The sequence below is a fragment of the Hoplias malabaricus genome, chromosome X2 (assembly GCF_029633855.1).
Source record: "Hoplias malabaricus isolate fHopMal1 chromosome X2, fHopMal1.hap1, whole genome shotgun sequence".
NCBI classification, from domain to species: domain Eukaryota; kingdom Metazoa; phylum Chordata; class Actinopteri; order Characiformes; family Erythrinidae; genus Hoplias; species Hoplias malabaricus.
The window spans coordinates 35,435,659-35,459,226 of NC_089819.1; the positions used below are offsets into that span (position 1 = coordinate 35,435,659).

Sequence of the window (23,568 nt, forward strand, 5' to 3'; positions counted from 1 at the left end):
ACCATCCAATGAAAAGTGTAATGTATTTTGAGCTTTCTGTTTTTGAAATGCCAGAAACAGGTTTGTGACATTGGCGATATGGCTAATGGCGTTCCAGCAAATCTAGGCTTGCCTATTTTCTCTTGGTTCTTGTTTCTTTATTCCATCCAGCAGTCTTTGTAGTGTGATCAAAGAGGAGTCCATATTTCCAGACTTTCTTGGTTAATATTTCCTCAAAACCGGGGACTAATCACAGTTGTTGCAGTCTGTGTTGCCACAACGCATAGTTGGAAGGTGCAGGTTACACTATGTGTTCAGGTAGGGCACAGGGGAAAAGGTTAAGCAGTACAGCTGGATCAACCATTTATTTTCTTATTTTTTTCTTGTCTCTTATCCTTTGACCTTTATTTCATCTTAAGCATAGGAATGTTTTGAGATGATCATATATAATGTTACAGATTCAGAGCCTGCAGGAACAGCTGGAAAATGGTCCCAGTGCCCAGCTGGCCCGTCTTCATCAGGAGAACACCATCCTCAGAGATGCCCTGAATCAGGCCACCAGTCAGGCTGAGAGCAGGTACACACCCCCCCCACACAGGCATTCTTGAATCCTATTAGAACGTAATGTCTAAGGTGGAATCACACTGGATAAGAAATCTTGGTGAAGATGGAACTAACTACTCGATTCATACATTGACATGGCCCACAGGTTGAAAAACACTTTTCTAGTTCTTCAAAAATGACAGCAAGGAGATGGCAAAAAAAGTTCCTAATTTTTCACACAGTTATTATGACTGAAAATATAAATCGTTTAATGGTAACTTAATGAGTAGTCCATAACATGTATGTAGGCTGCTATTGTGCACAAAACCCACCAACAGTTACCAAAATTTCTCTCCTCCGAGTGATCCTTTAGGTTGTTTGTGGATTTGAGCGTTGTGTTGTTTAGCAGCAGAGCTTATCCTTGTATATGAACAGTATATTTAATGACTAAACAATTCCTCCAGCTCCCGTGGAAAAACTCCTTTCCCCAGGATATGATACATATTCCCCACATGTTCATTCACACAGGACTAATATAATCTGGGGTTATTTTTTACTGCCCACTGCGGAAAAGGCTCAGGAATCTTTCCTGAAACGGGAGTGTACATGTTGGGAAAATGAGTGACATGGTCTATTGTGAGGGGATTAAAACTACTGAAATACTTAGTTAATAATTAATTAATTCACTCTGAATGGGGCAATATACTATCCAACCTCAAGACTTATTGAGAGCAAGTACATCCAAATTTATACTAAGAAACCAGGTTCTTGCAAAAGTAAGTATACATGGCCATACACTATAAAATATAAAAGGAAAAAAACTGTCTTCTAGGCAACACATCTTCCCCTCAGGGCTTGTATTTTGCTGAGAACACAAAGAGGAATGTCTGATTGTGTCTTTAGTGTTGTTCCTCCTGTAGTTTGCTGTCTCTGTCAGTATATGTGCCCTCAGGCTGAAGACAAGTGCTTTATAGCCTTGACATTAACAAGTGAAGGCTGTTTAAGCAGTCATCACCCACTCTTTTTTTTTTTTTTTTTTTTTTTTTTTTTTTGTTTCCCCTCTGCTGTTATTATTATTCTGTCTGGCTGCTCTGTATATTACAAGTTTATGCATTCCACTCTCAGGCAGAATGCAGAGCTGGTGAAGCTGAGGCAGGAGTGTGTGCATCTGAAGCGTGAGTTAAGCGACCGAACTGAGGCCCAGAATGCAGAGGAAGAGCACAGAAAAACTCTGGAATCTAAAGTAGCCGCTGTCGAAGAACAGTTGAATCAGGCTAAGGTGAGCACACCTATTTTGAGATCATGTCTCAGCAGAACAATAGATGTGTTGTAACTGTATACCAAAATTTAGTGTGTTAAATATGTAGGCTATATGTTATATTTATAGAAGATATTGTATTTTTCCACAGTTTGAAGAAAGTATATAATGTGTGTTTTTTCATTTTTATTTCAATATAATAAAAAGGAGAAATCAGATCTTATATTCAGTGCAAATACCATAATGTATGACCTAGTTACAGATTGGTACAAAATTAGTAGGAAAATGCCTAGTTACATTTTAGTCACTGTCCAATTAAAAACTCCAAAATCTCCCAAATAGCAACTTTACGAGGAAGGGAAAAAAGCCTTCTTGAATTTCAGTGGAAGTAAGTGTAAAAAGAAAAGCATTTTTATTGTTCCATTCATTATGACATTTTCACACAACGTGAAGGACTGCTGCAGAGTTAAAATGATGTATTAAACTAAAATGGACAATTTTGAAGAAGGTTTTGTTCTGACTAAAGTAAGTCATAAAATAAAAATAAAATGAATTTTCAGCCTCATTTGGGCAATGTCCATGTTTGTCTCTCTGTTTGGCCATACACACATTCGCATAGACAACCATCTGCATCATGAATGTAATTATTCACATACTTGCCTATGTGCTACAATTGTATCTGGAGGCTGGAGGGCAGACTAGAGAAAGATGTGGGAAAGTGCTGACTTGGTCATGCAAGCTTCCTTCAGAATTTTGATACTGCTAATCTCCTACACTGCTCCTACTGATTTCTGAGGATGTACATAACCAAACGCACGCAGGACATATGTGGCAGCCATCATACTTGCGTAGTTAGCATCAGGTATATCTGTAGCCTAATATAATTTTTAGTTAATTTGTCAGTGCCACCATAGCCCACGAACAGCATTTCTTAAAACAAGTCATGAGACTCATGGTTTTGGTTTACTACCATTGCATGACAATGTTTTGTATTAAATAGAAATTATTAATTGTTATATTGACAATATACATCAATTTGTGCCTTCCAGGTTACTGTGGATCTACCACAGAATTTAAAATATTAATTAATAAATAAAATTTGAATTGTGAAAGGTTTTCTTAAAGTAAGGGTAGGTGATTTTGTAGAAGCCAGTCAGTGTGGGTGTGGTTGGAAAAAGACCTCTTTCCAAAGTCACTCCCCTAATTTGAACACTTGAATGTATACACAGAGATTAGTACGCAGAGAGAATAATCTTTATTGTACGTCTAAACATGGACATCGTTAGACCTGTTTTGAACCAATATGGGGAGCACTTTGTTACGTATTTTTGAGGTCACACTTTTATTTAAGACAGAAACACGCAGCTCTCTCTCAGCTGGAGTGCAAATGAGAAACACAGCCAGATAAATATTATACATAACTAATTAGCTGACATTGTTACAAAGAAACAGCTATTCTGACTACATCTAACTACGTGTTAATCAGATTTGTTGTTTATATAAAAAAAATTGCATTTAAACGATAAAAATCCCTCGATGTAGCTCACACACACATTGAGCTAGACACACACACACACACACACACACACATATACACACACACACTCAGCTCCCCACAAACACACACATCAGCCATAACATTTTGACCACCACTCTCTACACTCACTGTCCATTCTCTCAGCTCCACTGACCAGACAGGAGAACTTTGTAGTTCTTCATTTCGTAACTGTTGTCCACCTGTTGCTCTCTATACTTTGTTAGTCTTGTTCTTCAATGGTCAGGAGCCCCACACAGCAGGTATGACTGGATGGATAATTCTCAGTACTGCAGTGACACTGATGTGGTGGTGGTGTTTTAGTTTGTGTTGTGCTGGTAAGAGTTTTTAAAACCCTCAATGTCACTGCTGGACTTAGAATTGTCCACAACCAAAAACGTTCTGCAGTCAGTGCCGTGTCCACTGATGAAGGACTAGAGGACGATCAACACAAACTGTGCAGCGACAGTTGAGCTACTGTCTCTGACTTTACATATACAAGGTGGACCAATGAGGTAGGAGTAACAGCGTGGACAGTGAGTGGACACAGGGTTTAAAAACTCCAGCAGTGCTGCTGTGTCTGATCCACCAGTGGGTGTTCATAATGTTATGGTTGATTGAGTGTTGTCTGTTTCCATTTTCAGTGTTGCCAGTCAACTTATTTATGTAGGTAGTTTCGTATGCACAAACGGAATACACGTGCAGGGGTGTATTTTGGGCCGGTAAGTGGATTGTCAGTTAAGCTATTCAGTCCATTTCTTCTGTCCAAAAGAAATGATTGGATGAAATATTTACAGTTTTGCTAATTTTTTGGCTTATGTACACAACAAATCTCTTTCTCCATGTCATCAGATCTTTAAACTTACTTGCTGATATCAGGATGTTAAGAGTATTAACAAAAATATAACAAAAAAAGACAAATCACCTACCCTAGCTTTAACGTACAAATTTACAAATATATACAAATTTATGACTTATGACCATTTTTCTGAAAGTTCAAAACAAAAGTTATTTAATATAATGCAAGGTTCTTGTTGTGACCAGTTTCTCTTGTTGTCAATTTCTCTAGAAGAAGCAATGGTTTGTGTCTGCATGTTTGTAGGCTGGTCATCTGGAGGCAGAGCAGGCACTTCAGCAGAGACTTGAGCAGGTCAATGCAGAGCTAAAGCAGGTTCAGGACAAAAGTGATGACCTGCAGACTCAACTGGACAAAGCTCAAAAGGAAGCCAGCATGGTCAAAGGTGAATTAACAATGATGTGCTCTCACAAGCCAGACCTCTGTATATCAGCAGAAAATCTGACTGCTTTTTTTTTTTTTTTTTGTAGCCAAGAACAAATTACCTTTGGCAGAAGCCAATCACTACAATCTGCTCTTTATTGCTTATCAAAGGCAGTCAGGCGCAAGTTTGAATGCACTGTGGTTATTTTTATTCAAGTGTAAATAAGAAATTAGGCACAGACATTTGCAGATAAATATCAGATTAAAAGTGAAAAATGCATTTTTTTGTGTAATAATTGTAGTTATTTGCTGGGTTAAATATATCGAAGTGTTGAAACTCCTAAAATGACACTTTAAATGTTATAGCACAAGCATACTCTTTTCCATATCTGTTAAATCACAAATTTTGCATGTGCTTATAATGTACTATACACCTGAAATTTTTTTTCTGATACTGAACTGTGGTAAAACACTTTTGTTTTGTTATGTTTGTTAAGATCTGCAGGAGCGCGTTTGTGGTACAGAAACAGAGCTTAAGGCCAAGTGTGCAGAGATGGAGTCTTTTAAATCTCAGCTAACTGAAAAAGCTCCAGATCAGGCGGAGGCACAGGTATTTTTCCAACGGTGGCACAGCAGGTAGTGTCGCTGTCATACAGTTTCAGGGATCTGGGGTTAGGGATTTGAGTGCTTTGTGTGTTCTCCCAGTGTCTGTGTGGGTTTCCTCCGGGTGCTCCAGTTTCCTCCCACAGTCCAAAAACGGTAGGTGGATTTGTGACTCGGAAGATTGTCCATAGATGTGAGTGTGTGAGTGAATGCGTGGGTGTGTGTCATCCTGTGAAGGCCTGGGACCCCCTCCTGGGTGTGTTCCCGCCTTGCACCCAGTGATTCTGGGTAGGCTCCGGACCCACCATGACCCTGAACTAGACAAGCCGTTTTAGACAATGAATGAATGATAAAACTACATTCAGAATTAAATGTGAAAAACTTAATTGAATTTGTAGCTCACACACTCATTTATTTATATTTAAACTCCACCACATGGGGAGCTGATTGCAGAACTGCAGTTTTACACCAATAGTTTCACTCTAGCTCTTTCAGGCCAGTGGGCCAAACACATGCAGTAATTGTACAATGTAGACAATAACAATGATTGCTGGTTATATATGTTGCCATGACTATTTCCAGTCAGGAAGGGATATTGTTGCCAATATACAAGTGATGTCACATATGCTAAAGTACATGTAGGTATAAAAGTACTTACACAGTACCTATACCTACACATATTAAGTCTATGTATAAAACATATAAATATAATTTTTGACTTTGTGGTGAAATTTAGTAGTAACTGAGCAGTGTTTTGTGCTGATAATTGTTTTAGCTAATGAAGATATTCTTTGGCATACACTGATTTGATTTTTAGAGTTTCTATTGACCCTGGCAACAAAAGCTAAACTTTTGTAATGTTTACTCTTTTAGTGTACACATTAATTCAAACAAGAGTTTGCTTTAGTCTTAAGGTTAAAAAGTAACATTTAGCCTAATGCAAAATGTCACAAACATATTGGAAACCCACTTGCACTGCCCTGAAATTTCACACAGATGTTAGTGCAACAAAGGGCTGTCATTCAGTGCTTTGCTTCAAAGAAAATGTCCTTGTTAAATTAAGAATTAATCAAAATATCAATATACACAAAATTAATCCTTTTTTTTCACAGGTGGATAACTCTGCAGAACACGAGCAGCTAAAAAACAGGTACGTCAGAGCAAATAAATGTAGAAAATATAACAGAATTCTGTTAAAGGCATAGTTTATGGAGAATTCTAGCTTGCATAAATACCACCACAGATCTGAAGCATAGATGCAAAGTGTCAACCTATGGGATCCATGCTGCTTTGAAATATTGAAACTGATTTCTCTGGAGTGAATAGCTTTGGGAAGACTGGGGGTGAAGTTTGTGATCCAGAACTGATAAGCAAACACCAGTACCTGACCCCTTATGCATTCTTGGCTGAATGCCATCAAACCTTCACAGCAGTGTTTCGGCATCTTGTCCAAAGCCTTCTCAGAAGAATAGAAGCTGTTTTGCAGTGAAGCGAGCACAGATTCAGACTTGGACAAAAAAGTGCCTGAAAACTTTTGCCCTTGTTGTTGTTGTTTTTCCATAATGTGAGAGACCACAAGCATGCTTGTTTGGGATTATTTTTAACTCAACATGGTTTAAGACCTATGAGTTAAGTTCACAGACATGCAGTATTTGCAGTGCGTATTTGTGGAGTATTTTCAACATCAGCCTTAACTCTACTCTAAAAGTTAGGGTTTTGTTTAAGTTTGCTTGTTAGTTTTTCTCCTCATTCCATATATATTTGTCTTTCTCTTTGTACCACTTTTTAATGATGAAAATTCTGATGCTTATTTTGGGGATGGAACTGGCCCCCATAAAACATCAAACTAATAGGGCAAGTTATATTTGCCTGATAAGATAGCCAGTGAGTGGGCACAATGTTTTTAACATCTGATCCACTCAACATAAGCACAACATAAACTAACAAATAACCACCGCCCTAGTGTCACTGCAGCATTAGAATAATCCACCACACAAATCACGCCAGCTTTATGGTGGTTTTGTGGGGGTCATGACTGTTAAATTGCTGGGTGAAAGGGAGCTAGTGAAGTATTCAAAGAAACAGATGAACTGCAATGTGCAGCTGTAAGATAAGTGGAGCTGATAAATTGACAATGAGTGTAGAAACAGGGAGGTGATTTTTAGTTTTAACTTTTAATTTACTTATTTATTTATTTATTTATTATTATTTTTAATGGCTGATCTGTGTTTCGTTTCCATTGTAAATTTAACGTCTTCTCTCCCGCTCTGATAGCCTGAAAGAGAAAGAGGGAGCTGTACTGTCTTTACAAGAACAACTAGAGACTATGAAAGCCAGTGTGAATGAGGTAATATTTACCTTATGTTTTCAGTTAAATTTTTTCTGATGCAGAAAAATAGAATTTGATGATTTGCAGTGGTTTATAATCTTAGGGACCCACTGCTTACCACATCATGTTTTATAGGAGTCTCTGAAACATGGAATCCATTAACTTCTTTTACACTGGGGTTTAGAACTTTAGCAGTGGTGTGTGTAACAGACATACACTGTTTTTTCAGGCTCAGAGCTCAGTGCAGCAGCTGCAGCACAGTCTTGCTGTGAAAGACAGTCATGTGGCAGCACTGGAGGAAGAGTTGAAGCAGCTAAGAGAAGCAAACAAACAGCAAGAAACTTCAGTAAGGGCTAATCCTCACTGATACATCCTTGTTTACTCCCCTTATTCCCTTCCCCTTGACATCCTGCCTGAATAACTACTGTCTGATTCAATGTTGGAAATTGAACTATAAACTTTAAGCATATAACAAATGAATTGTGTAATATTTGAATTACAGTTTATAAAATATATAATTTTCAATAAATTTCCAAATTAAGTGACCTATCTCTTCTGTTTCTGCAGGCAGAATCTTTAGAGGCAGAGCAGCCCTTCGAGAAGTAAGAAGTTATATATTGCATTTTGCAGTTATGTTTAATTTGTGAAATGTCAACAACAATATATTTTTAATATTCCTCCTTTTTCCAGCTTGGAGAAAGACGCACGTTTGATTTCTCTGGAGGAGGAGCTTCAGCATCTGAGAGAGGAAATGGAGCAAACAAAGAGCAAGAGCACTGTGAGTTTTATAATAAAAAATATGACAAAAAACTTTTCACTTACCTGTGCATATTCATGAATGGGTGTGTTTAGGAGCTGCGAGAGAAGAACTTTACTGCTGTTGAGGCTCTAGCTACGGCTGAGAGACTGAATGAAGAGAGACTGAAGCAGGCCAGGAACGCTCAGGTACGCACACAAAAACCCATTTATTTAAACCTTAATAAAGTTGTTCCTTCGAAAGCCTGTTAAATAGTAGATTGCATAGATTCAATATCTGCATTAAGCATTTAGCAAAAACGCCAAATTGTCTAGACATGAATGTTTAAAATAATTATTTGTGTCTTTATGTGTATAGAATGAGGCTGAGCAAAAGCTGAACTCTTTACAGAAGGAGACCAGAAATGCCCTCCAGACTATCTTTCCTCACATCATGTTGGAAACTGAACATGTAAGAGTCTTGCAAGCTAGACTTCTGCTCATTCTGAAAGATTTTGTGATGACGTACTGGCATGCAAAATAACCACACAGATTTAGGATACAGACCATTTTTAATACAAGATTACAACAAAAACAGTTCAACTGGGAGCAAAGTCATATGCGTTAGAAAACACACAAGCATATGTTATCTTGATTCCTAGCTGTTAAATGCCTCTTAAACTTTGATATTTTATTGTGACTTTAAGTTATTCATTTTTTACTTCTTACTGCCCCTTTGTTTTAGATGGTCATAATAAAAACTGTAAAACGTAAAGAAACATGGGGAAGGGTTAGGTTAGATGGCATCAATCATTTCTATTAATACTATAATTATTAATCATTAATAATTTTATGTATATTTGGACTATATCCCACTGTCGTTCAAAAAATTGCAACAATTGGAGTAGGATTTTTTATTTTTATTTTACTATAATACAAAGCAAAAACTGTATTTCCGAACAAGGTTATTTGATACTTTTTTTTTTTTTCCAATTTTGAAAGAACAGGGTTTGACACTGAATAATTTTCATTTCAGTGTTTTGTCTTTTTCCCCCTGAATGAAACATTTTTTTTTTCTATTCATCTTTATCAATAATGTGTTCTTGTTCATTTAAGTGTGTTTGTGTGTGTGTGTGTGTAGAGTAACTGGCTGGAGGCATTGACACTGAAAGCAAAGGAAACACTCTCACTCACTCAGAGGGAAATTATCGAGGGGCAGAACACTAACACACAGCTAACAGTAAGAACACACACATCACATACACATCCAGTACAGAACTGCAGCTGGTGGTCCTGAGAGAACATAAGTTATCTTTGTGTGTATTTCAGGACATGCAGCAGAAGCTGACGGAGGCTGAGAACAGTCAGAGCACACTGCAGGCCCAGTGTGACCAATACAGGACCACTCTCAGAGAAACTGTGAGAGACAGAACCCACCCACCCCTCACCCATCAAAGAGAAACACTATTTTTCATTTAATGAGTATAAGAAATAAAAATCTGTTGTTGATAATCTGTCTCTGCAGGAGAGCATACTGAAAGATCTCCAGGACAGTGTGGAGGAGGGAGAGCGAGTGTGGAAAGCAAAGCTCTTTGAGGCTGAGGAACAATGTCTAATGGTAAGCACAGTTTTATTTAGATGTATATTTAGAAAATAATTATATGGATGGTAAAACTCCCTGTATTTCGTGTGTTATGTTTTCTGATCTTGTTATGTCTCCCAGACTCAGTCTCAGGTAAAGGATCTGCAGGAGACGATAGAAATTCTGAGGACAGAGAGCCAGGGGGTAAGCACAGTTATATATCATAAAATATATATAATATACTGAGGGTAAAACTCCCTGTACTGAGTATGTGAAGTTTACTAATCTTGTTTTATGTCTCCTAGGCTCTGTCTCAGGTGAAAGATCTGGAGGAGACAATAGAAACTCTCAGAACAGCGAACCAGAGCACAGAACAGGTGGTGACAAATAACAAAAACATTTTAAATATTGTCTTCAATATCCACATTATTAAATGTTATTCATTACGACAATGGCCATTTCTACTCAGGTACACAACTCTTGATATTCACTAGTCAGTATTGGTCTAAATATTATAAATAACTCTTTGGCTATTGGCCAAATACTTTTTATTTTTAAAGGAAGCTGCCAAAGCAAAAGTATATTTTTGAGTTTTATAATAGACAACTTACTGTGGAATATTTGGTATAAGGCAGTGGCGCCTCCTTTGCTACAATAGCAGCCTGTAATTTTTGGAGGAAAAATTTACATTAAATATAGTAACTTCGCAGTGAGGATTTTTTTTGGCATTCAGCAATGAGCATAGAAGTGAGGTCAGTTGCTGATGTTGGATTTGTTTTAGCTCACAAACACAACTCCAAATCACTCCAGAGAACGCAGTTTCACTCCTCTTTAGCCTAATGTTAGCTGAGGCTTGGCTTTGAGCACAGTAACCCTGATTAATAAGACATAGCATAGTTTACGTGCAAATGCTATGCCTTTTTTTTTTTTTTTTTTTTTTTTTTTTTTTTAAAGGCCCTAGGTATTTGCATGGGTGTCCTAAACAGATCCCCTGTGGATATAAAGAGCAGACTGTACAATGTGTGTTTTAGAGCTGCTTGTATTCTGCTCTCTCTAGTTCAGTACATGTTTGAGTTTCATTGCACTTAAGTTTTGTGGTTAGTTCGTTACTGCTCTGTAAGTTTGTTACTGCTGTTGCTCCACTTGGTTACTTCCCTTATTTCAGTTCATTCATCAAATGCAGATTAGTGGAACAAATCAGCTGCTGTTTGGAATGTAGTTTAGTGTATATTTGCTTCTGTGGTTTGCACTGGCGTTAACAAGACTAAAAATTGCATGTGTTTCAATGCAAGCGCGTGATGATTAGTTTGACCTGCTTCAATTACTTGTATACTACATTAGCTCAGTAGCTCCAGTGCAAAACTAAAGAGCATAATTTAGCCCATAAGCACATCTCTGATAGACTACATTTACACAGGGGAAAATAGCAGTGTTTCCGCTACGTGTATTTTGCATAGTGGAAACACTGCCGCTGCTTAATTATTGCCACTGCTCCATCAGAATTTAAATACTTACATGAAACTACAATTACAAAAGCAGAGGGCTTTAATTTTGGAGTGAGGAATTCAGGAAGTGGAAAAATGGCAGCACTGCTTCTATCTCTACACACTGTAGAGAGGAAATGTAGGAGAAGAAAGAAAAAAAGGTAGATAAACTAGCCAAAGTTAAGTTAGATAGGTTATACAGTTGAAAACATTTAGAATGTTACTTTCACTCTTTACTCTGTATGCTTTGGCTCAATGCTTTCCCCAGGTGCTTTAATTCTACATGTATGTATTCTGTGTTTGTGTACAACACTACCACAACTCCTCTTTCCCCTCCAGCTGAAAGGACAGGTGATGCTACTTGAGGCACAGCTGGAGAAACAGCTAGAGTCCATCAGCTTTAGCCAGACATGTATTCAGGAAGTGGAAGAGGTAAAGCCTGCAAGCCCTACCATGTTTTAACTTAAAATAAGCTAATTCACTACTACTTTTAAATGAACACATTTAATTCACATTTCTGTGTCTCTTACAGCTGAAGAAATTGTTGTCAGCCACTCAGTGTCTGTTAGAGTCTGCCCAATCAGAAGCTCAAAAACAAAGTTCTGAGCTATTATTGGTAAGTGCACCATCACTTACTGTGATGTGGTAGTGATTTATGTTCGAATGCCAGATTCTGTAATTCCCCATCACGGTGTTAAACTGTAATTAACCACCACTGTTTTATCTGTAATCAAATCAAAGTTCCTTCAAATCAAAGCTGTACTTTGAAAAGCAGACGAGAGACTTTCATGTGTGGGTGTGGCGATTGCTTAAGGTGGAGTGATTGCTGTGCATTGCAGGTCAGGCAGCAGCTGAAGGACGTGACTGGGCGCATGCAAAGCAAAGAGGAGAAACAGACCAGCCAGGTCAGGCTGGGAAACAGCCCTTGTTTGTGTGTGTGGATGTGCATATATGTGCTTACAGAGAGATGGTGGCTTTCCTAACTGTTTCTTTTTGCAGTAGTTTTAAATTTATAACAATTGCATGATAATGTAAACTTTGCTGAATGCTATGTGCAGTGTGCATGCATTTCTAAAGGCCTTTATAATTTGGTGCCCCCTCTGGCAGAAGTGAAATCTGTCCCAGATGTAACAAATATGTGACTAATACAGTTATGATTTTCTGCAGAAAACCCTGTTTTGAATGTAGCACAGTTTATTAATGTTCAATAATATATTCGTCTGATTTATTGTTTTTTCAGATTTTTTTTTCCAGATCTAGAGGGTTTTTATTGCTACAACATGCTGAAGCACTTAGTGGAGTTTTAAATAAAGACGATTTTAGTGTTGGATATTTTAAATAGTATTTACTTGCCTGATATCTATGGTCTCATACTAACTTCTCTCAGAATTGTGTGCTTTTGTTTTCTTGTACTCTTGGCTGTTTTACACATGCATGAGCCTCTGGCATGTCTTTTCCTGCCTCCTTCACTCATATGTCTGCTATAATGGTACCTTGAATTTGACCTCTGGGCTCCATTGACAGGTGCTGGCACAGTTGGAGCAGACAGAATATAGGCTGCAGACTGAGGAAGGTGTTCATCTGCAGCTGGAACACAACTATGAACAGGTAACATTTGTACCGTAAACATGTATCATAATTTGGTATGATTTAAAAAAAAAGAGTAAACAAAACATTTCAGTTACTGTAGCAATGGAGTATGTGGAAAAATGTGGGTGTACGCCAAATAGGACCCCTGTAAGAGCAGAGGTACACATATGTAGGGATGGGTGGTGTCCATGTTTTTCATACTGACATGCAGTCTCAATTTTATCACGGTATACAGTATTACCGTGGGGATGGGGGGTGGTGCAATTTTGAGCTGCAATGAGCCTTATATCTATGAGCACAAAGTCAAATGAAGGGTTTTCTGAGAGTTTGTGCTTTAGCTCAGCACAGCCTGGCAGTGCACACCAACACGTGTTGACAATAATATCCTGTTTCTTAGCAGGTAACAACCAACAAACAAATGAACAACAATAAAAACAATAAATACATTTTCCGAGCTTAAATCCTTTTCACTGTTTGCCCTTTCCCCCATTTTTTTTAAATCTTTGTATAAAGAAAGCCCAGTTTCAGTTGCTTTCTGGACATAAGCAAAGGCTACAGACAGACGTGAGCTATTTGGATATTATAATAAAAAGGGCAAAGCAAAAATGAGAAAAACAGCCAAGAAATACTCTGGAGACCAGAATGACCAGAGGCATAAATAGAGGAAAAATGAAGCGAAAATGCCCCCTCCAGGGTGTATTCCCTGCCTTGCGCCCAGTGATTCCAGGTAGGTTCTAGATCCACCGTGACCCTGAATTGGATAAATGTTTACAGAGAATGAATGAATGAAAGAAGCGAAAATTCTGTACACATGAAGAAAAAATAGAAGAAAACTCTCAGCTGAAGGAAAACGTGGCCATTCTTCACATCATTACAGCCTTAAAACAAGGTTTAACACAGCACCGCCCGCCTTTACCTACTGCTACAAGCGCAGAGAGCCGCTGTGATCATCTGCCCCAAGCCCCTGCCGCATTGTTTTCACCTGTAGCCTATTAAAGCACATAACTGATATTACATTGACCTCTTCTCGAAACGCTTATTGCCCATAAACTTTATATGTTCTCTTGAATGTATAATTGTGTTTAAAACATTGTTTAGGCCTAGTTATTTGTATTCTCTACATCACTTTTTTTCATTTTAGATAATTTTGTGTTAAACATGCAAATTTCAAGTAAATAATAAGCAACTAAAACATGCAAAAATTCAAGCAAGATTTTGTCTTATGCCCCCGGAACAAAGGAAGAACCAGGGGCACTCATGTTTCTGTGGTAAAATCTTAGGTTGTTCTCTAAGACTGGTAAATATAGGTGGTGATAATTTGATTTAACTTTAATAATTTAAAAAGTTAAAAAAAATTTCAGGATTTTTTTTTATTTCTGTAAAATCCTAAAGTAAAACACAAAGTTATATCCTTTGTACATTTTATACCTAATGGGTCTCAAGAAATGACCATGGCAAATAATACTCATAGGGTAAAGCATACTAATAAATGCAAAAATGGTGTTTATCAATACATTATGTTAAAGTTTATTATCTAACATGTTAACATACCCACTATTTGTCTTGTGTAACAAGTACTAAATGTATGACAAACTTTACTGTTACTAGCCACCTCCTCATCAGGCCCTCCACTAGGTGACCTCCCTAAGACCTTTGATACAATTCAAATACTGGTCTAATTGTAGAACTAAATGAAAATTGGGTGCTGGTTTTCTTTCAGGCGCAGAAGTGTTTGAGGGATCTGGAGGCTCAGTTGGAGGAGCTAAAGGCAGCAGGAGAGGGATCCTCCACTGAGCTGAAGGTTTGTACTGCAGCACTAAATCTATCACACCGTCCACACTACACTGAAGAGTGGTAGTTTCACTGTGTGTTTGATTGTGTTATACAGGAGAGGCTGGAGAAGGAGGTAAAATTGATGCAAGAGCTCAGTGAAGCAGCTGTTAAGCTCCAGCAGTTGCTGAGGAGCACTCAGGAGGAACTGACCAAAGAGAAAGAGATGGTCAAGAACCTGCAGGAGCAGTTACAGGACAAGGTAAAGCATGACCACTTACTTCACTTTACTCTGCTTCTAATGATTTCCTGCATGGCTAGTGCAGCTGTAGAATATCTCTTAAAATATAGCATCACCTCAACCCCTATATGTAATTTAAGCACAGACAGTGCTATTTAAACATTTTGAATTACCAGTATTGGATTTAAATATATATATATATATATATATATATATATATATATATATATATAATCTCTTTCATTCTAGGCTTAGGGTAATAAAACAATTATGTATTAAAACAAGTCAAGCAAGACAAATCGATATTTTAGTTAATTGTATTTTATAAAAATTATGAAATGTTTGAATCCTGTAATCACTCATAATGGGGAATCACCCACATTTTCTGCAGTGTGTACATCTCTCAACCCAAAGCCCAAACAAATATTTTTGATGGCAAAAAGTCTCAGACAGTGGCCCTGTCAAACACTCAGTCAGGGGCAGACTAGCACATTTGGTAGCATTTGCTTGAGGAGCAAGTTTCTTTTTTTCTTGTAAATTACGTTCATATTTTTCTTATGTTCATCATCATTGGGCGCAAGGCGGGAATGGGGGCGCCAGTCCTTCACAGCGCAACACACACACACTCACACCTATAGACAATTTTGAGTCGCCAGTCCACCTACCAACGTGTGTTTTTGGACTGTGGGAGGAAACCGGAACACCCTGAGGAAACCCACTCGGACACAGGGAGAACACACCACACTCCTCACAGACAGTCACCTGGAGGAAACCCACACAGACACTGGGAGAACACACCACACTCCTCACAGACAGTCAGCCGGAGCAGGAATCGAACCTACAACCTCCAGGTCCCTGGAGCTGTGTGACTGCAACACTACCTGCTGCGCCACAGTGCCGCCTGTATTACGATATGATTAGGCCAAAAAAAAAAAAGGGGGGTCTGGACTGTCTGCCCAAATAGCATGTCTGCCCACTGGGAAAATGCCAGATGGCCAGTCCATCCCTGCTCACATTTTAAAATCTCAGCTCGTTGCATATTCCAAAGTCAGTGTGGTGAAAAGTCCCTTTGCCTAGCAGCCTAGATAATCTCCATCTTATTGCAGTCTCATGGCCATTCCTCAGTTAACAGTGGAAAAAAGTCCCTAGTCAGTGCAGCAAAGTTCATAAACAATACAAACAGTAATGAAAATGCAGTGATTTTCACCCTGGATACGAGGCTGTACAAAAGGTCTGGACTTAACACGATTGTGAGTAGGGACCATATGGATTTCTGCTGATGTGGGATTTTTCCACAAGACCTTTCTGCAGCTCCAGTCTCTGGATTTGGTAACAGAAACACTACTGAGTGAACACTGTGAGTGTGGCTGCTTGATACCACAAACCACTAACTGAGACACCCTTTATTACAGCTCTTGCACACATTCTCCTTTCTTAAACTGCATGCATAGTGAAAAAGATATTGGAAGCATAGATCTTTGGTACTGAAATAACTATCTTTATAAATACAAAAATTAAATTAAGTAGTTTGAAAATAGCAAGGGAGAATTTGTCACTGCATTTGTTGAGATCTATCCATCTATAAAAACACATACAGCACTTGTCACTTTATTAGTCACCCATTCCTTTTTTGTTTGTGCACCGCTCCTGAGCATTACATTTCATTTTATTCTTTTCTATGGATATTTTACCAGCTGTGGGAACACAAATGAATAGGTTTCACTTACAGCAGTAGAAGTCACACATTTTATAAATGTTGTATACAAATTATATAACTCTAACCAATAACCTGGATAACAAGAATATGCAAATGAAACTTGCACAAAACAAAAATATATAACAAATAAAAATAAAAAAACAGGCCTTGTAAACCACAACACTGACAGCTATTATGTTGAGCTGTATTCACTCATTGTGTGTTCTCATGCTGTTTTTGAGACTGAACACTTGCATGAGTTCAGACAAATGAGTGTAGTATTTTCGTTCCTTGTTACACCGTCCAGCCCTTGCTGGAGTTTTTCATATGCCATCAATCTAAGAAATGTTTGTTTTCAAAAGACAATGATGTAATTTTACCAGCTGCCATTGTGAGTCAGATGCAAACAAATGTGATCTCTACTGTAGCTCAGAGAATTTAAAAATGGCTCGTTTGTCGCAAGTCTCATTGGCCAGTCAGCGCTCTACAAATTTACATGTTCCGTTTAGTCCTTACCCAGCTTGAACCACAAGCGAGCAGGTACTAAAAAAGTTGCAGGTACCATATTTGCCTAATGGAAAAGCAGAAAACTGTAGAGTAGGTACTTTGCAGTGGAAATTTGGCAATAATGTTTTGGACTTAATAGTACCCCCTGGTGGAGCAGTTCCTAAACATGACTGAATATGGTTACAAGCCAGTACCACAACAAACTTCACCTTTAAATGGAATCCAGTTCAGTTTGATGGCTGAGAATAAATGTATATCAACAGTCTACTATTCTACTACAACTACTATTCTCCAGCATAGTGAAGTACCCATCTAGTGCTTTCCAGTGAAGTTGCCAGGGAGTGTAGTATAGTTTACAGTGTGAAACAGAATTGTCTTTTCTTCCCTCCTGTACAGGAAGGAGAGGAGCTGAAAGAAGGAACTTCTGTGTGACATCACATCCCAACAGGAGGGAGGAAAACCCTGAACTTCAAAAAATGCCTTATTTCTCCTTTTACATTCTTGTCTTTATACTCTCCTGTATTGTAGTGGAAACTGCATAATCAATGAGGAATTTAAAGGGAGGGGAGTGTCATAAATGGGGTCCAAAGGGAAGGATGTGGCAGTGATGGATAATGTTTTAGCTTGATGTTCTTTTTCTTTTTTTTTTACAAGCCTCTTCACATTCCTAAGACTTTCAGTACTCAGTGTTAATAAAAAAAAGGGCAAAGAGCTCGTGCATTAGGACACGTGCTGGTGTGCAATCACTAATTTTTTTGCAATGACTATCCTTAACATGGAAGCAAAAAGAGAAGGACCATTTTCACATTACGGTGAATCATTGCTGGCCTTACACTTATTTTTAGCTGGCTGCTGACCAAATGAGACGTAAAATTAAATAAAAAAACATTTAAGGGATTATAATGATTTGTCTTGTTGTTTGTTTATTTTTTTCTTTGGGTTTTGTAGTTGACTTTCTTTGTACAATGCACATATACAGCAGTGGATCTTTTATTGCTATTGCTGTATATTGTCCTTAAATGTTAGGGTTTTTGTTAGCTTCGGTCAGGGAAAGATTTACAGCTTGAGTGCTTGATCCCTTTACATCAAAATGGAAATTTGACATTTTTTTAAATTGTTGTTTTATGTCTTAAGTGTAAAAACATATTTGGTAATTTACATCCTACATTCAGCATAGAAGTGTCAAGCACAAAATAATTGATGTGTGTTCTTGAGGGGAAAATTTGTGGAAAATAATTGCTTTGATCATACGTTTGACTTCATTCTTGATTTGTCTAATTCTGAATATTATAAACTTTGTTTTATTTAAATTCAGTGATAAATTGTTAATATCATATCATTTCTATAATGCTTCCAATTCCCTTTCCACTGCATTCAGAAGCTTTTCCAAACTTTTTCCAGAGCAATATAAATTTGTGTCATCAGCAAATAAACCAACCTTTAACAAATTATACACTTACAGATACAGATATCATTTATATATAACAGAACTAATTTAGGTCCTATCACTGAACTTATGGGATCCCACAAGTGACCTTCAGAAGTTTTGATTTTATGTTATTTATTTGTACATATTGATATCTGTCACAAAGATAACTCTTGAGCTATGAATATGCTACTCCTCTAATACCATATTTCTCCAGTTTTTTTATTAATAGGTCATGATCAATTGTATCAAATGCTTTTTTAAGTCTATAAACAGCACCAAAGTATATTCCTTATTGTCTATTGCAGTAGATACCTCTTCTACAAGTTTACTCACAGCCATCTAAGTGGACCTATTTTCTTTGAATCTATACTGTTGGTCACTCAATAATGTATGCTTTTCTATGAATTATCTAGCCTTTGAACAAAGAATTTTTCTAAGATTTTTGAAAATTGTGATAGCAAAGAAACATTTCTATAATTGGAGTAATCTATAATTCTATAAAGTCTATAACTGGATAATTATTCATTCATTATCTGTAAGCCTTATCCAGTTCAGGGTCGCGGTGGGTCCAGAGCCTACCTGGAATCATTGGGCGCAAGGCGGGAATACACCCTGGAGGGGGCGCCAGTCCTTCACAGAGCAACACACACACACACACTTTTGTGTCGCCAATCCACCTACCAACGTGGGAGGAAACCGGAGCACCCGGAGGAAACCCACGCGGGCACAGGGAGAACACACCAACTCCTCACAGACAGTCACCTGGAGGAAACCCACACAGACACTGGGAGAACACACCACACTCCTCACAGACAGTCAGCCGGAGCAGGAATCGAACCCACAACCTCCAGGTCCCTGGAGCTGTGTGACTGCGACACTACCTGCTGTGCCACAGTGCCGCCCATAACTGGATAATTAACTTCCACATAATTAAATGAGTCTAGCATTTCATTTATTTTCAAAAATTCATAATTTATTCATTATGTTGAAACGTAAATAAAGGTTTAAATGTGCTGACTCTGTCACCAAACTTTGATACACTGAAAAAAAGGGTGAGCAACAACACTGTTCCCAGTAAAACTGAATAAGGTAAGTAGGCAATCTTTATTTCTTAGGTTTCACATGTAATTTATGTATATTAGTCCACTCCCCATAACCCCCACCTCTCGGCCCACCTGTCAATTTTTAAATCCCAGTGTGGCCCTTGAGCTGAAAAGTTTGTCCATCCCTACTTTAAATACAGAAATATTTCAACAAGTTATCAGAACAAAGGTTAACCTACAGTGCTTGCCAAAATTTTGATAAACAAGCAAGCAGCATTTACAAACAATCATTTCAGACTCTGCACCTTCCTCCCTCAGAATACTGCCTTAATACACGTCTAGCTTCAGACATAACAATTATTTAAAAACACCAGCAGCATTACTGGGTCTGATCCACTTGTATAAGTGCAGTGCACATGAATGCCTCAACAACATCAGTGTCACAGCAGTGTTGAAAATGATCCACCACCCACATAATAGCTGCCCTTTTTTTGTTATGTGGGGTATGACAAAGTTTAAGGCCATGTGATTGAAAATAAATGAAGAATTCTGATAAATAATATCTCAATTATTCTGATAATAATGTCGGAATTATTCTGAGAATATTTTCTGGATAATTTTGAGAAGAATTCTGAGAATAAAGTCAGAGTATTTAAAGAAACACTGTTTGGGTTATTATTTATTATAATTTGTGACAGTCACAGTCTGTTCGCCATAGAGCGAGTTGTGAAAGAAGCAGTCAGTGAAGTGAACAGATTTATTTATTAAACACATCCACACAATATGACGATTAACCCCGTCAGGGCAGCCCCTGACTGCAATGCAAACGAGTCCATAAGCCATAACGCGATGGAGCCTCGTGGGCATTCCCTCTGGATGGATCATTTTCGTGATCAATTATTGTATCATGTAAAACTAGATGCCCTCATCTGAACGGGTTCGTGCACAACCGATTCAGGGTTTAAATACTAAACAAATTCTGGTCCTGATGTGTCAGAGGACTAAGTATTTATTCCTGAAATCTATACCATAGTACGCCTTCAGCAATACATTGCATTCCTCAATTACACTGTGTTTGTGTCTGTCCCATTATACGTGCAGCGAATTACTTTAGTCTCAGAATTCTGACTTTATTCTCGGAATCTTATTATTCTATTATGCTGTGGCCCTAAACTGACAATTGAATATAATAATAAAAAAGAACATTTTTATATCAGAGACTCTACGTCACGTCGTGATTTTTGGTTGAATCTCAAAAGGCTTCACGCTCCCTCCATGTAGGTCACAAAATAATCTACATTTTAACACAAAAGAATGTAGCAGAGTGTTTTGAAGACTCTGCAACTCCCTATTTACTTTATAGTGCAATGTTTTGGCGTAAAAGTATAGTTTCTTAACTGAAGTGGTGGACTATGTAGGGAGCACGGAGGCATTTGGGATTCAGCCGTCTACTCCACCGTCCACGGCGCTGATTGGTACGGCTCTTTCGCCCTTGGCGCTGATTGGTTCAGTCCATCTTCGGTGCTCATTGGTCGTTTCTTTCAGTCGTTAGAGTCATAGGTAAACATGGCCGCGTGCATTTGTGCTGTTCGTTGCTGTGCGCGTCTCTCCGTGTCCGTGAGCGCGCGGCGGTGCTCTGGTCTGTCTCGCGCTCACGGGCACTTCACGTCTCAGCGGGCGCGACGGACGTTTATTGAGTTTTTCACGGAGCAGCACGCTCACCGGGCCGTAGCTTCGGCGCCTGTGCGGCCGCGCGGAGACCCGAGCCTGCTGTTCGTGAACGCGGGAATGAATCAGGTACAAACTCGTCACCAGCGATTCGGTACCGACTCTAAAACAGAATCAGCTGTAAAACATTTTTTTCTCCGTCAAATTGGGTGAAATTGCTTTATATCCGCGCAGTGTTTGAAATCAAATCTGTTCGAGTAGATCGAGTAAGGAAGTTTTTTTTAACGCATTATAAAGACATAATAATGACAGTAAGCTATGACTGAGACGAGACCTCTTTAGGAAATTAAATAGAAAGTTCTATTTTGAGAAACTAAAATGTCAGTTGTTTTTCAAGCGGCATACTAGTATTCTGTAGTAAAGCATAATGAGTTTGTTAACATATATGATTCCCCCCTCTTGTAGTTTAAGCCCCTCTTGCTGGGTTGTGCAGACCCAAGAAGTGAGATGACCTCGTACCGGCGGGTCGTCAACAGTCAGAAGTGTGTCCGAGCTGGAGGGAAACACAACGATCTGGAGGACGTGGGCAGAGACGTGTATCACCACACCTTCTTCGAAATGCTTGGGAACTGGTCTTTTGGGGATTACTTTAAGGTACTCATTTGATTACTATTTTTAAAGAGCCCATAATATACACTTAGAATTTATTAATGATCTTATACAAACCATCCTGAAAATCCATACACAGTATAATGGACAGCCATTGTGTTTAATTTCATTCCTTCATTCATCTTCTACAGTGTCATCCCTATAAACGCCATGGTGGGTGCAGACCCACCACCAGAAAATATACCAACAACATAAAAACAAAACAGGGGAGCAGATTAGAGTCACATAAAATCAAGGTAGCAGGCTAAAGACTGTATGCTGTCATAAACAGATGGGTTTTGAGCAATGATTTGAATATGTCCAGGTAATCGATATTGTGGATGCCCAGTGGGAGGGCGTTCCAGAGACTGGGGGCTTAGCGGCAAAAAGCTCTAGACCCCATGTTGGTCAAAAGGACTGGGGGTGACAGTGATGCTGATGGATAAGGAAGATCTGAGAGTCCGGCTGGGTCTGTTTACGTGAAGAAGTTTGGCGAGGTATGCAGGGGCGAGGTGGTAGATGGCCCTAAATGTGAGCAGTATATTCAAAATACAAAAATTTAACAAGGAGCCAGTGGAGCTGTTTAAAATCGGACTGATGTGATGGATTGATGGGGTTCAAGTGATGATCTGGGCAGCAGCATTCTGAATCAGTTTTAACTGGATGGACTTGAGGTAGAGACAAGACAGAAGAGAATTGCAATAGTCCAGGCAGGATGTGACCCATTTCAAACCCATTCCATGAAGCTCTCAAAACACTGTTGTCGAACTAATCTGAAGGCCACATTAAGTTTGGAAGTCTGTACTGATTAACACTGCAGAAAGTTGGTGACCGATAGGTACTATGCACCTCAGCATCCACTGACCCCGCTCTGTCATTTTACATGGCCTACCACTTTGTGGCTGAGTTGCTGCTGTTCCCAAAGATTTCCACTTTCTTATAATACCACTGACAGTTGACTGTGGAATATTTAGTAGCACAGGAACTTCACGACTAGACTTGTTGCACAGGTTTCATCCTAACAAAGTACCAAGCTGGAATTCACTGAGCTCTTGATATCGACTCATTCATTCAAAAGTGTTTGTAGAAGTTGTCTGCATGCCTAGGCACTTAGTTTTATCCACCTGTGGCAATGGAAGTGGTCAAAACACCTGAATTTAATGATTTGGATGGGTGAATGAGTACTTTTGTCAATATAATGTATTTTTTATGTTGAGTCATATGGATTAATGTGGTAATATTTCTGGACATATAACATTTATAACAATGTGTTAAAGAGGACATATTATACCGCTTTTTCCCCACTATGGTGTTATACTGCTTTTTCCCCACTATTATTATGGGGTCATTAATGAAACATCTGTGACATATTTGGATCAAAATACCACAAAGATAAAAAAAAAAACACAGCACTTGCTTATCATATATAAACAGCCTTGGAACGGGCAGTTTCAGCCACTTGAAGACAAAACATGAGGTGTGTTGAACAGAAAAGCTGGCTATTTAGTCATTTTGGCTTAGTTTCCTTTTTTTCTCCTTTCTTTTTTCAGTATATTTAATAAGTACTGTAATTTCTCCATGCTCATTGTGTTTCTTTTGCTTTGTTTAATCTCGTCTTTGCACTCTCACATAGAAGTCAGTCCAGCACTGTGATGGGAGAAACAAAGAATACGAGGTGGGGCAAATCAGAAGTGCCTCTACTATAATGCA

At 38.5% G+C, this 23,568-nt stretch overlaps 2 protein-coding genes across 4 annotated transcripts in view; both read left to right on the top strand.

Moving 5' to 3' along the window:
* LOC136677023 (ribosome-binding protein 1-like) overlaps positions 1-18,458 on the top strand; it is a 30,952-nt gene extending 12,494 nt beyond the window's left edge. The window contains exons 6-28 of one of the 2 annotated variants that reach the window (XM_066654371.1): positions 438-556; positions 1,648-1,801; positions 4,417-4,555; positions 5,031-5,143; positions 6,249-6,286; positions 7,411-7,483; positions 7,695-7,811; positions 8,033-8,067; positions 8,156-8,243; positions 8,318-8,410; positions 8,580-8,672; positions 9,342-9,440; positions 9,530-9,619; positions 9,726-9,818; positions 9,924-9,986; positions 10,088-10,159; positions 11,606-11,698; positions 11,799-11,882; positions 12,106-12,171; positions 12,791-12,874; positions 14,577-14,657; positions 14,745-14,888; positions 17,467-18,457. In XM_066654371.1, coding sequence (XP_066510468.1) covers positions 438-556; positions 1,648-1,801; positions 4,417-4,555; positions 5,031-5,143; positions 6,249-6,286; positions 7,411-7,483; positions 7,695-7,811; positions 8,033-8,067; positions 8,156-8,243; positions 8,318-8,410; positions 8,580-8,672; positions 9,342-9,440; positions 9,530-9,619; positions 9,726-9,818; positions 9,924-9,986; positions 10,088-10,159; positions 11,606-11,698; positions 11,799-11,882; positions 12,106-12,171; positions 12,791-12,874; positions 14,577-14,657; positions 14,745-14,888; positions 17,467-17,502 — 2,067 coding nt within the window. In that variant the 3' untranslated portion in view covers positions 17,503-18,457. Of the gene's footprint in view, positions 1-437; positions 557-1,647; positions 1,802-4,416; positions 4,556-5,030; positions 5,144-6,248; positions 6,287-7,410; positions 7,484-7,694; positions 7,812-8,032; positions 8,068-8,155; positions 8,244-8,317; positions 8,411-8,579; positions 8,673-9,341; positions 9,441-9,529; positions 9,620-9,725; positions 9,819-9,923; positions 9,987-10,087; positions 10,160-11,605; positions 11,699-11,798; positions 11,883-12,105; positions 12,172-12,790; positions 12,875-14,576; positions 14,658-14,744; positions 14,889-17,466 lie in introns of both variants that reach the window. The other variant, XM_066654372.1, reaches the window with a different exon arrangement.
* Positions 18,459-21,088: 2,630 nt separating this feature from the next.
* LOC136676887 (alanine--tRNA ligase, mitochondrial-like) overlaps positions 21,089-23,568 on the top strand; it is a 28,975-nt gene continuing 26,495 nt past the window's right edge. For both annotated transcript variants that reach the window (XM_066654162.1, XM_066654163.1), the window contains exons 1-2: positions 21,089-21,339; positions 21,676-21,864. In XM_066654162.1, the coding sequence (XP_066510259.1) occupies positions 21,109-21,339; positions 21,676-21,864 (420 nt within the window). In that variant the 5' untranslated portion in view covers positions 21,089-21,108. The remainder of the gene's footprint in view (positions 21,340-21,675; positions 21,865-23,568) is intronic.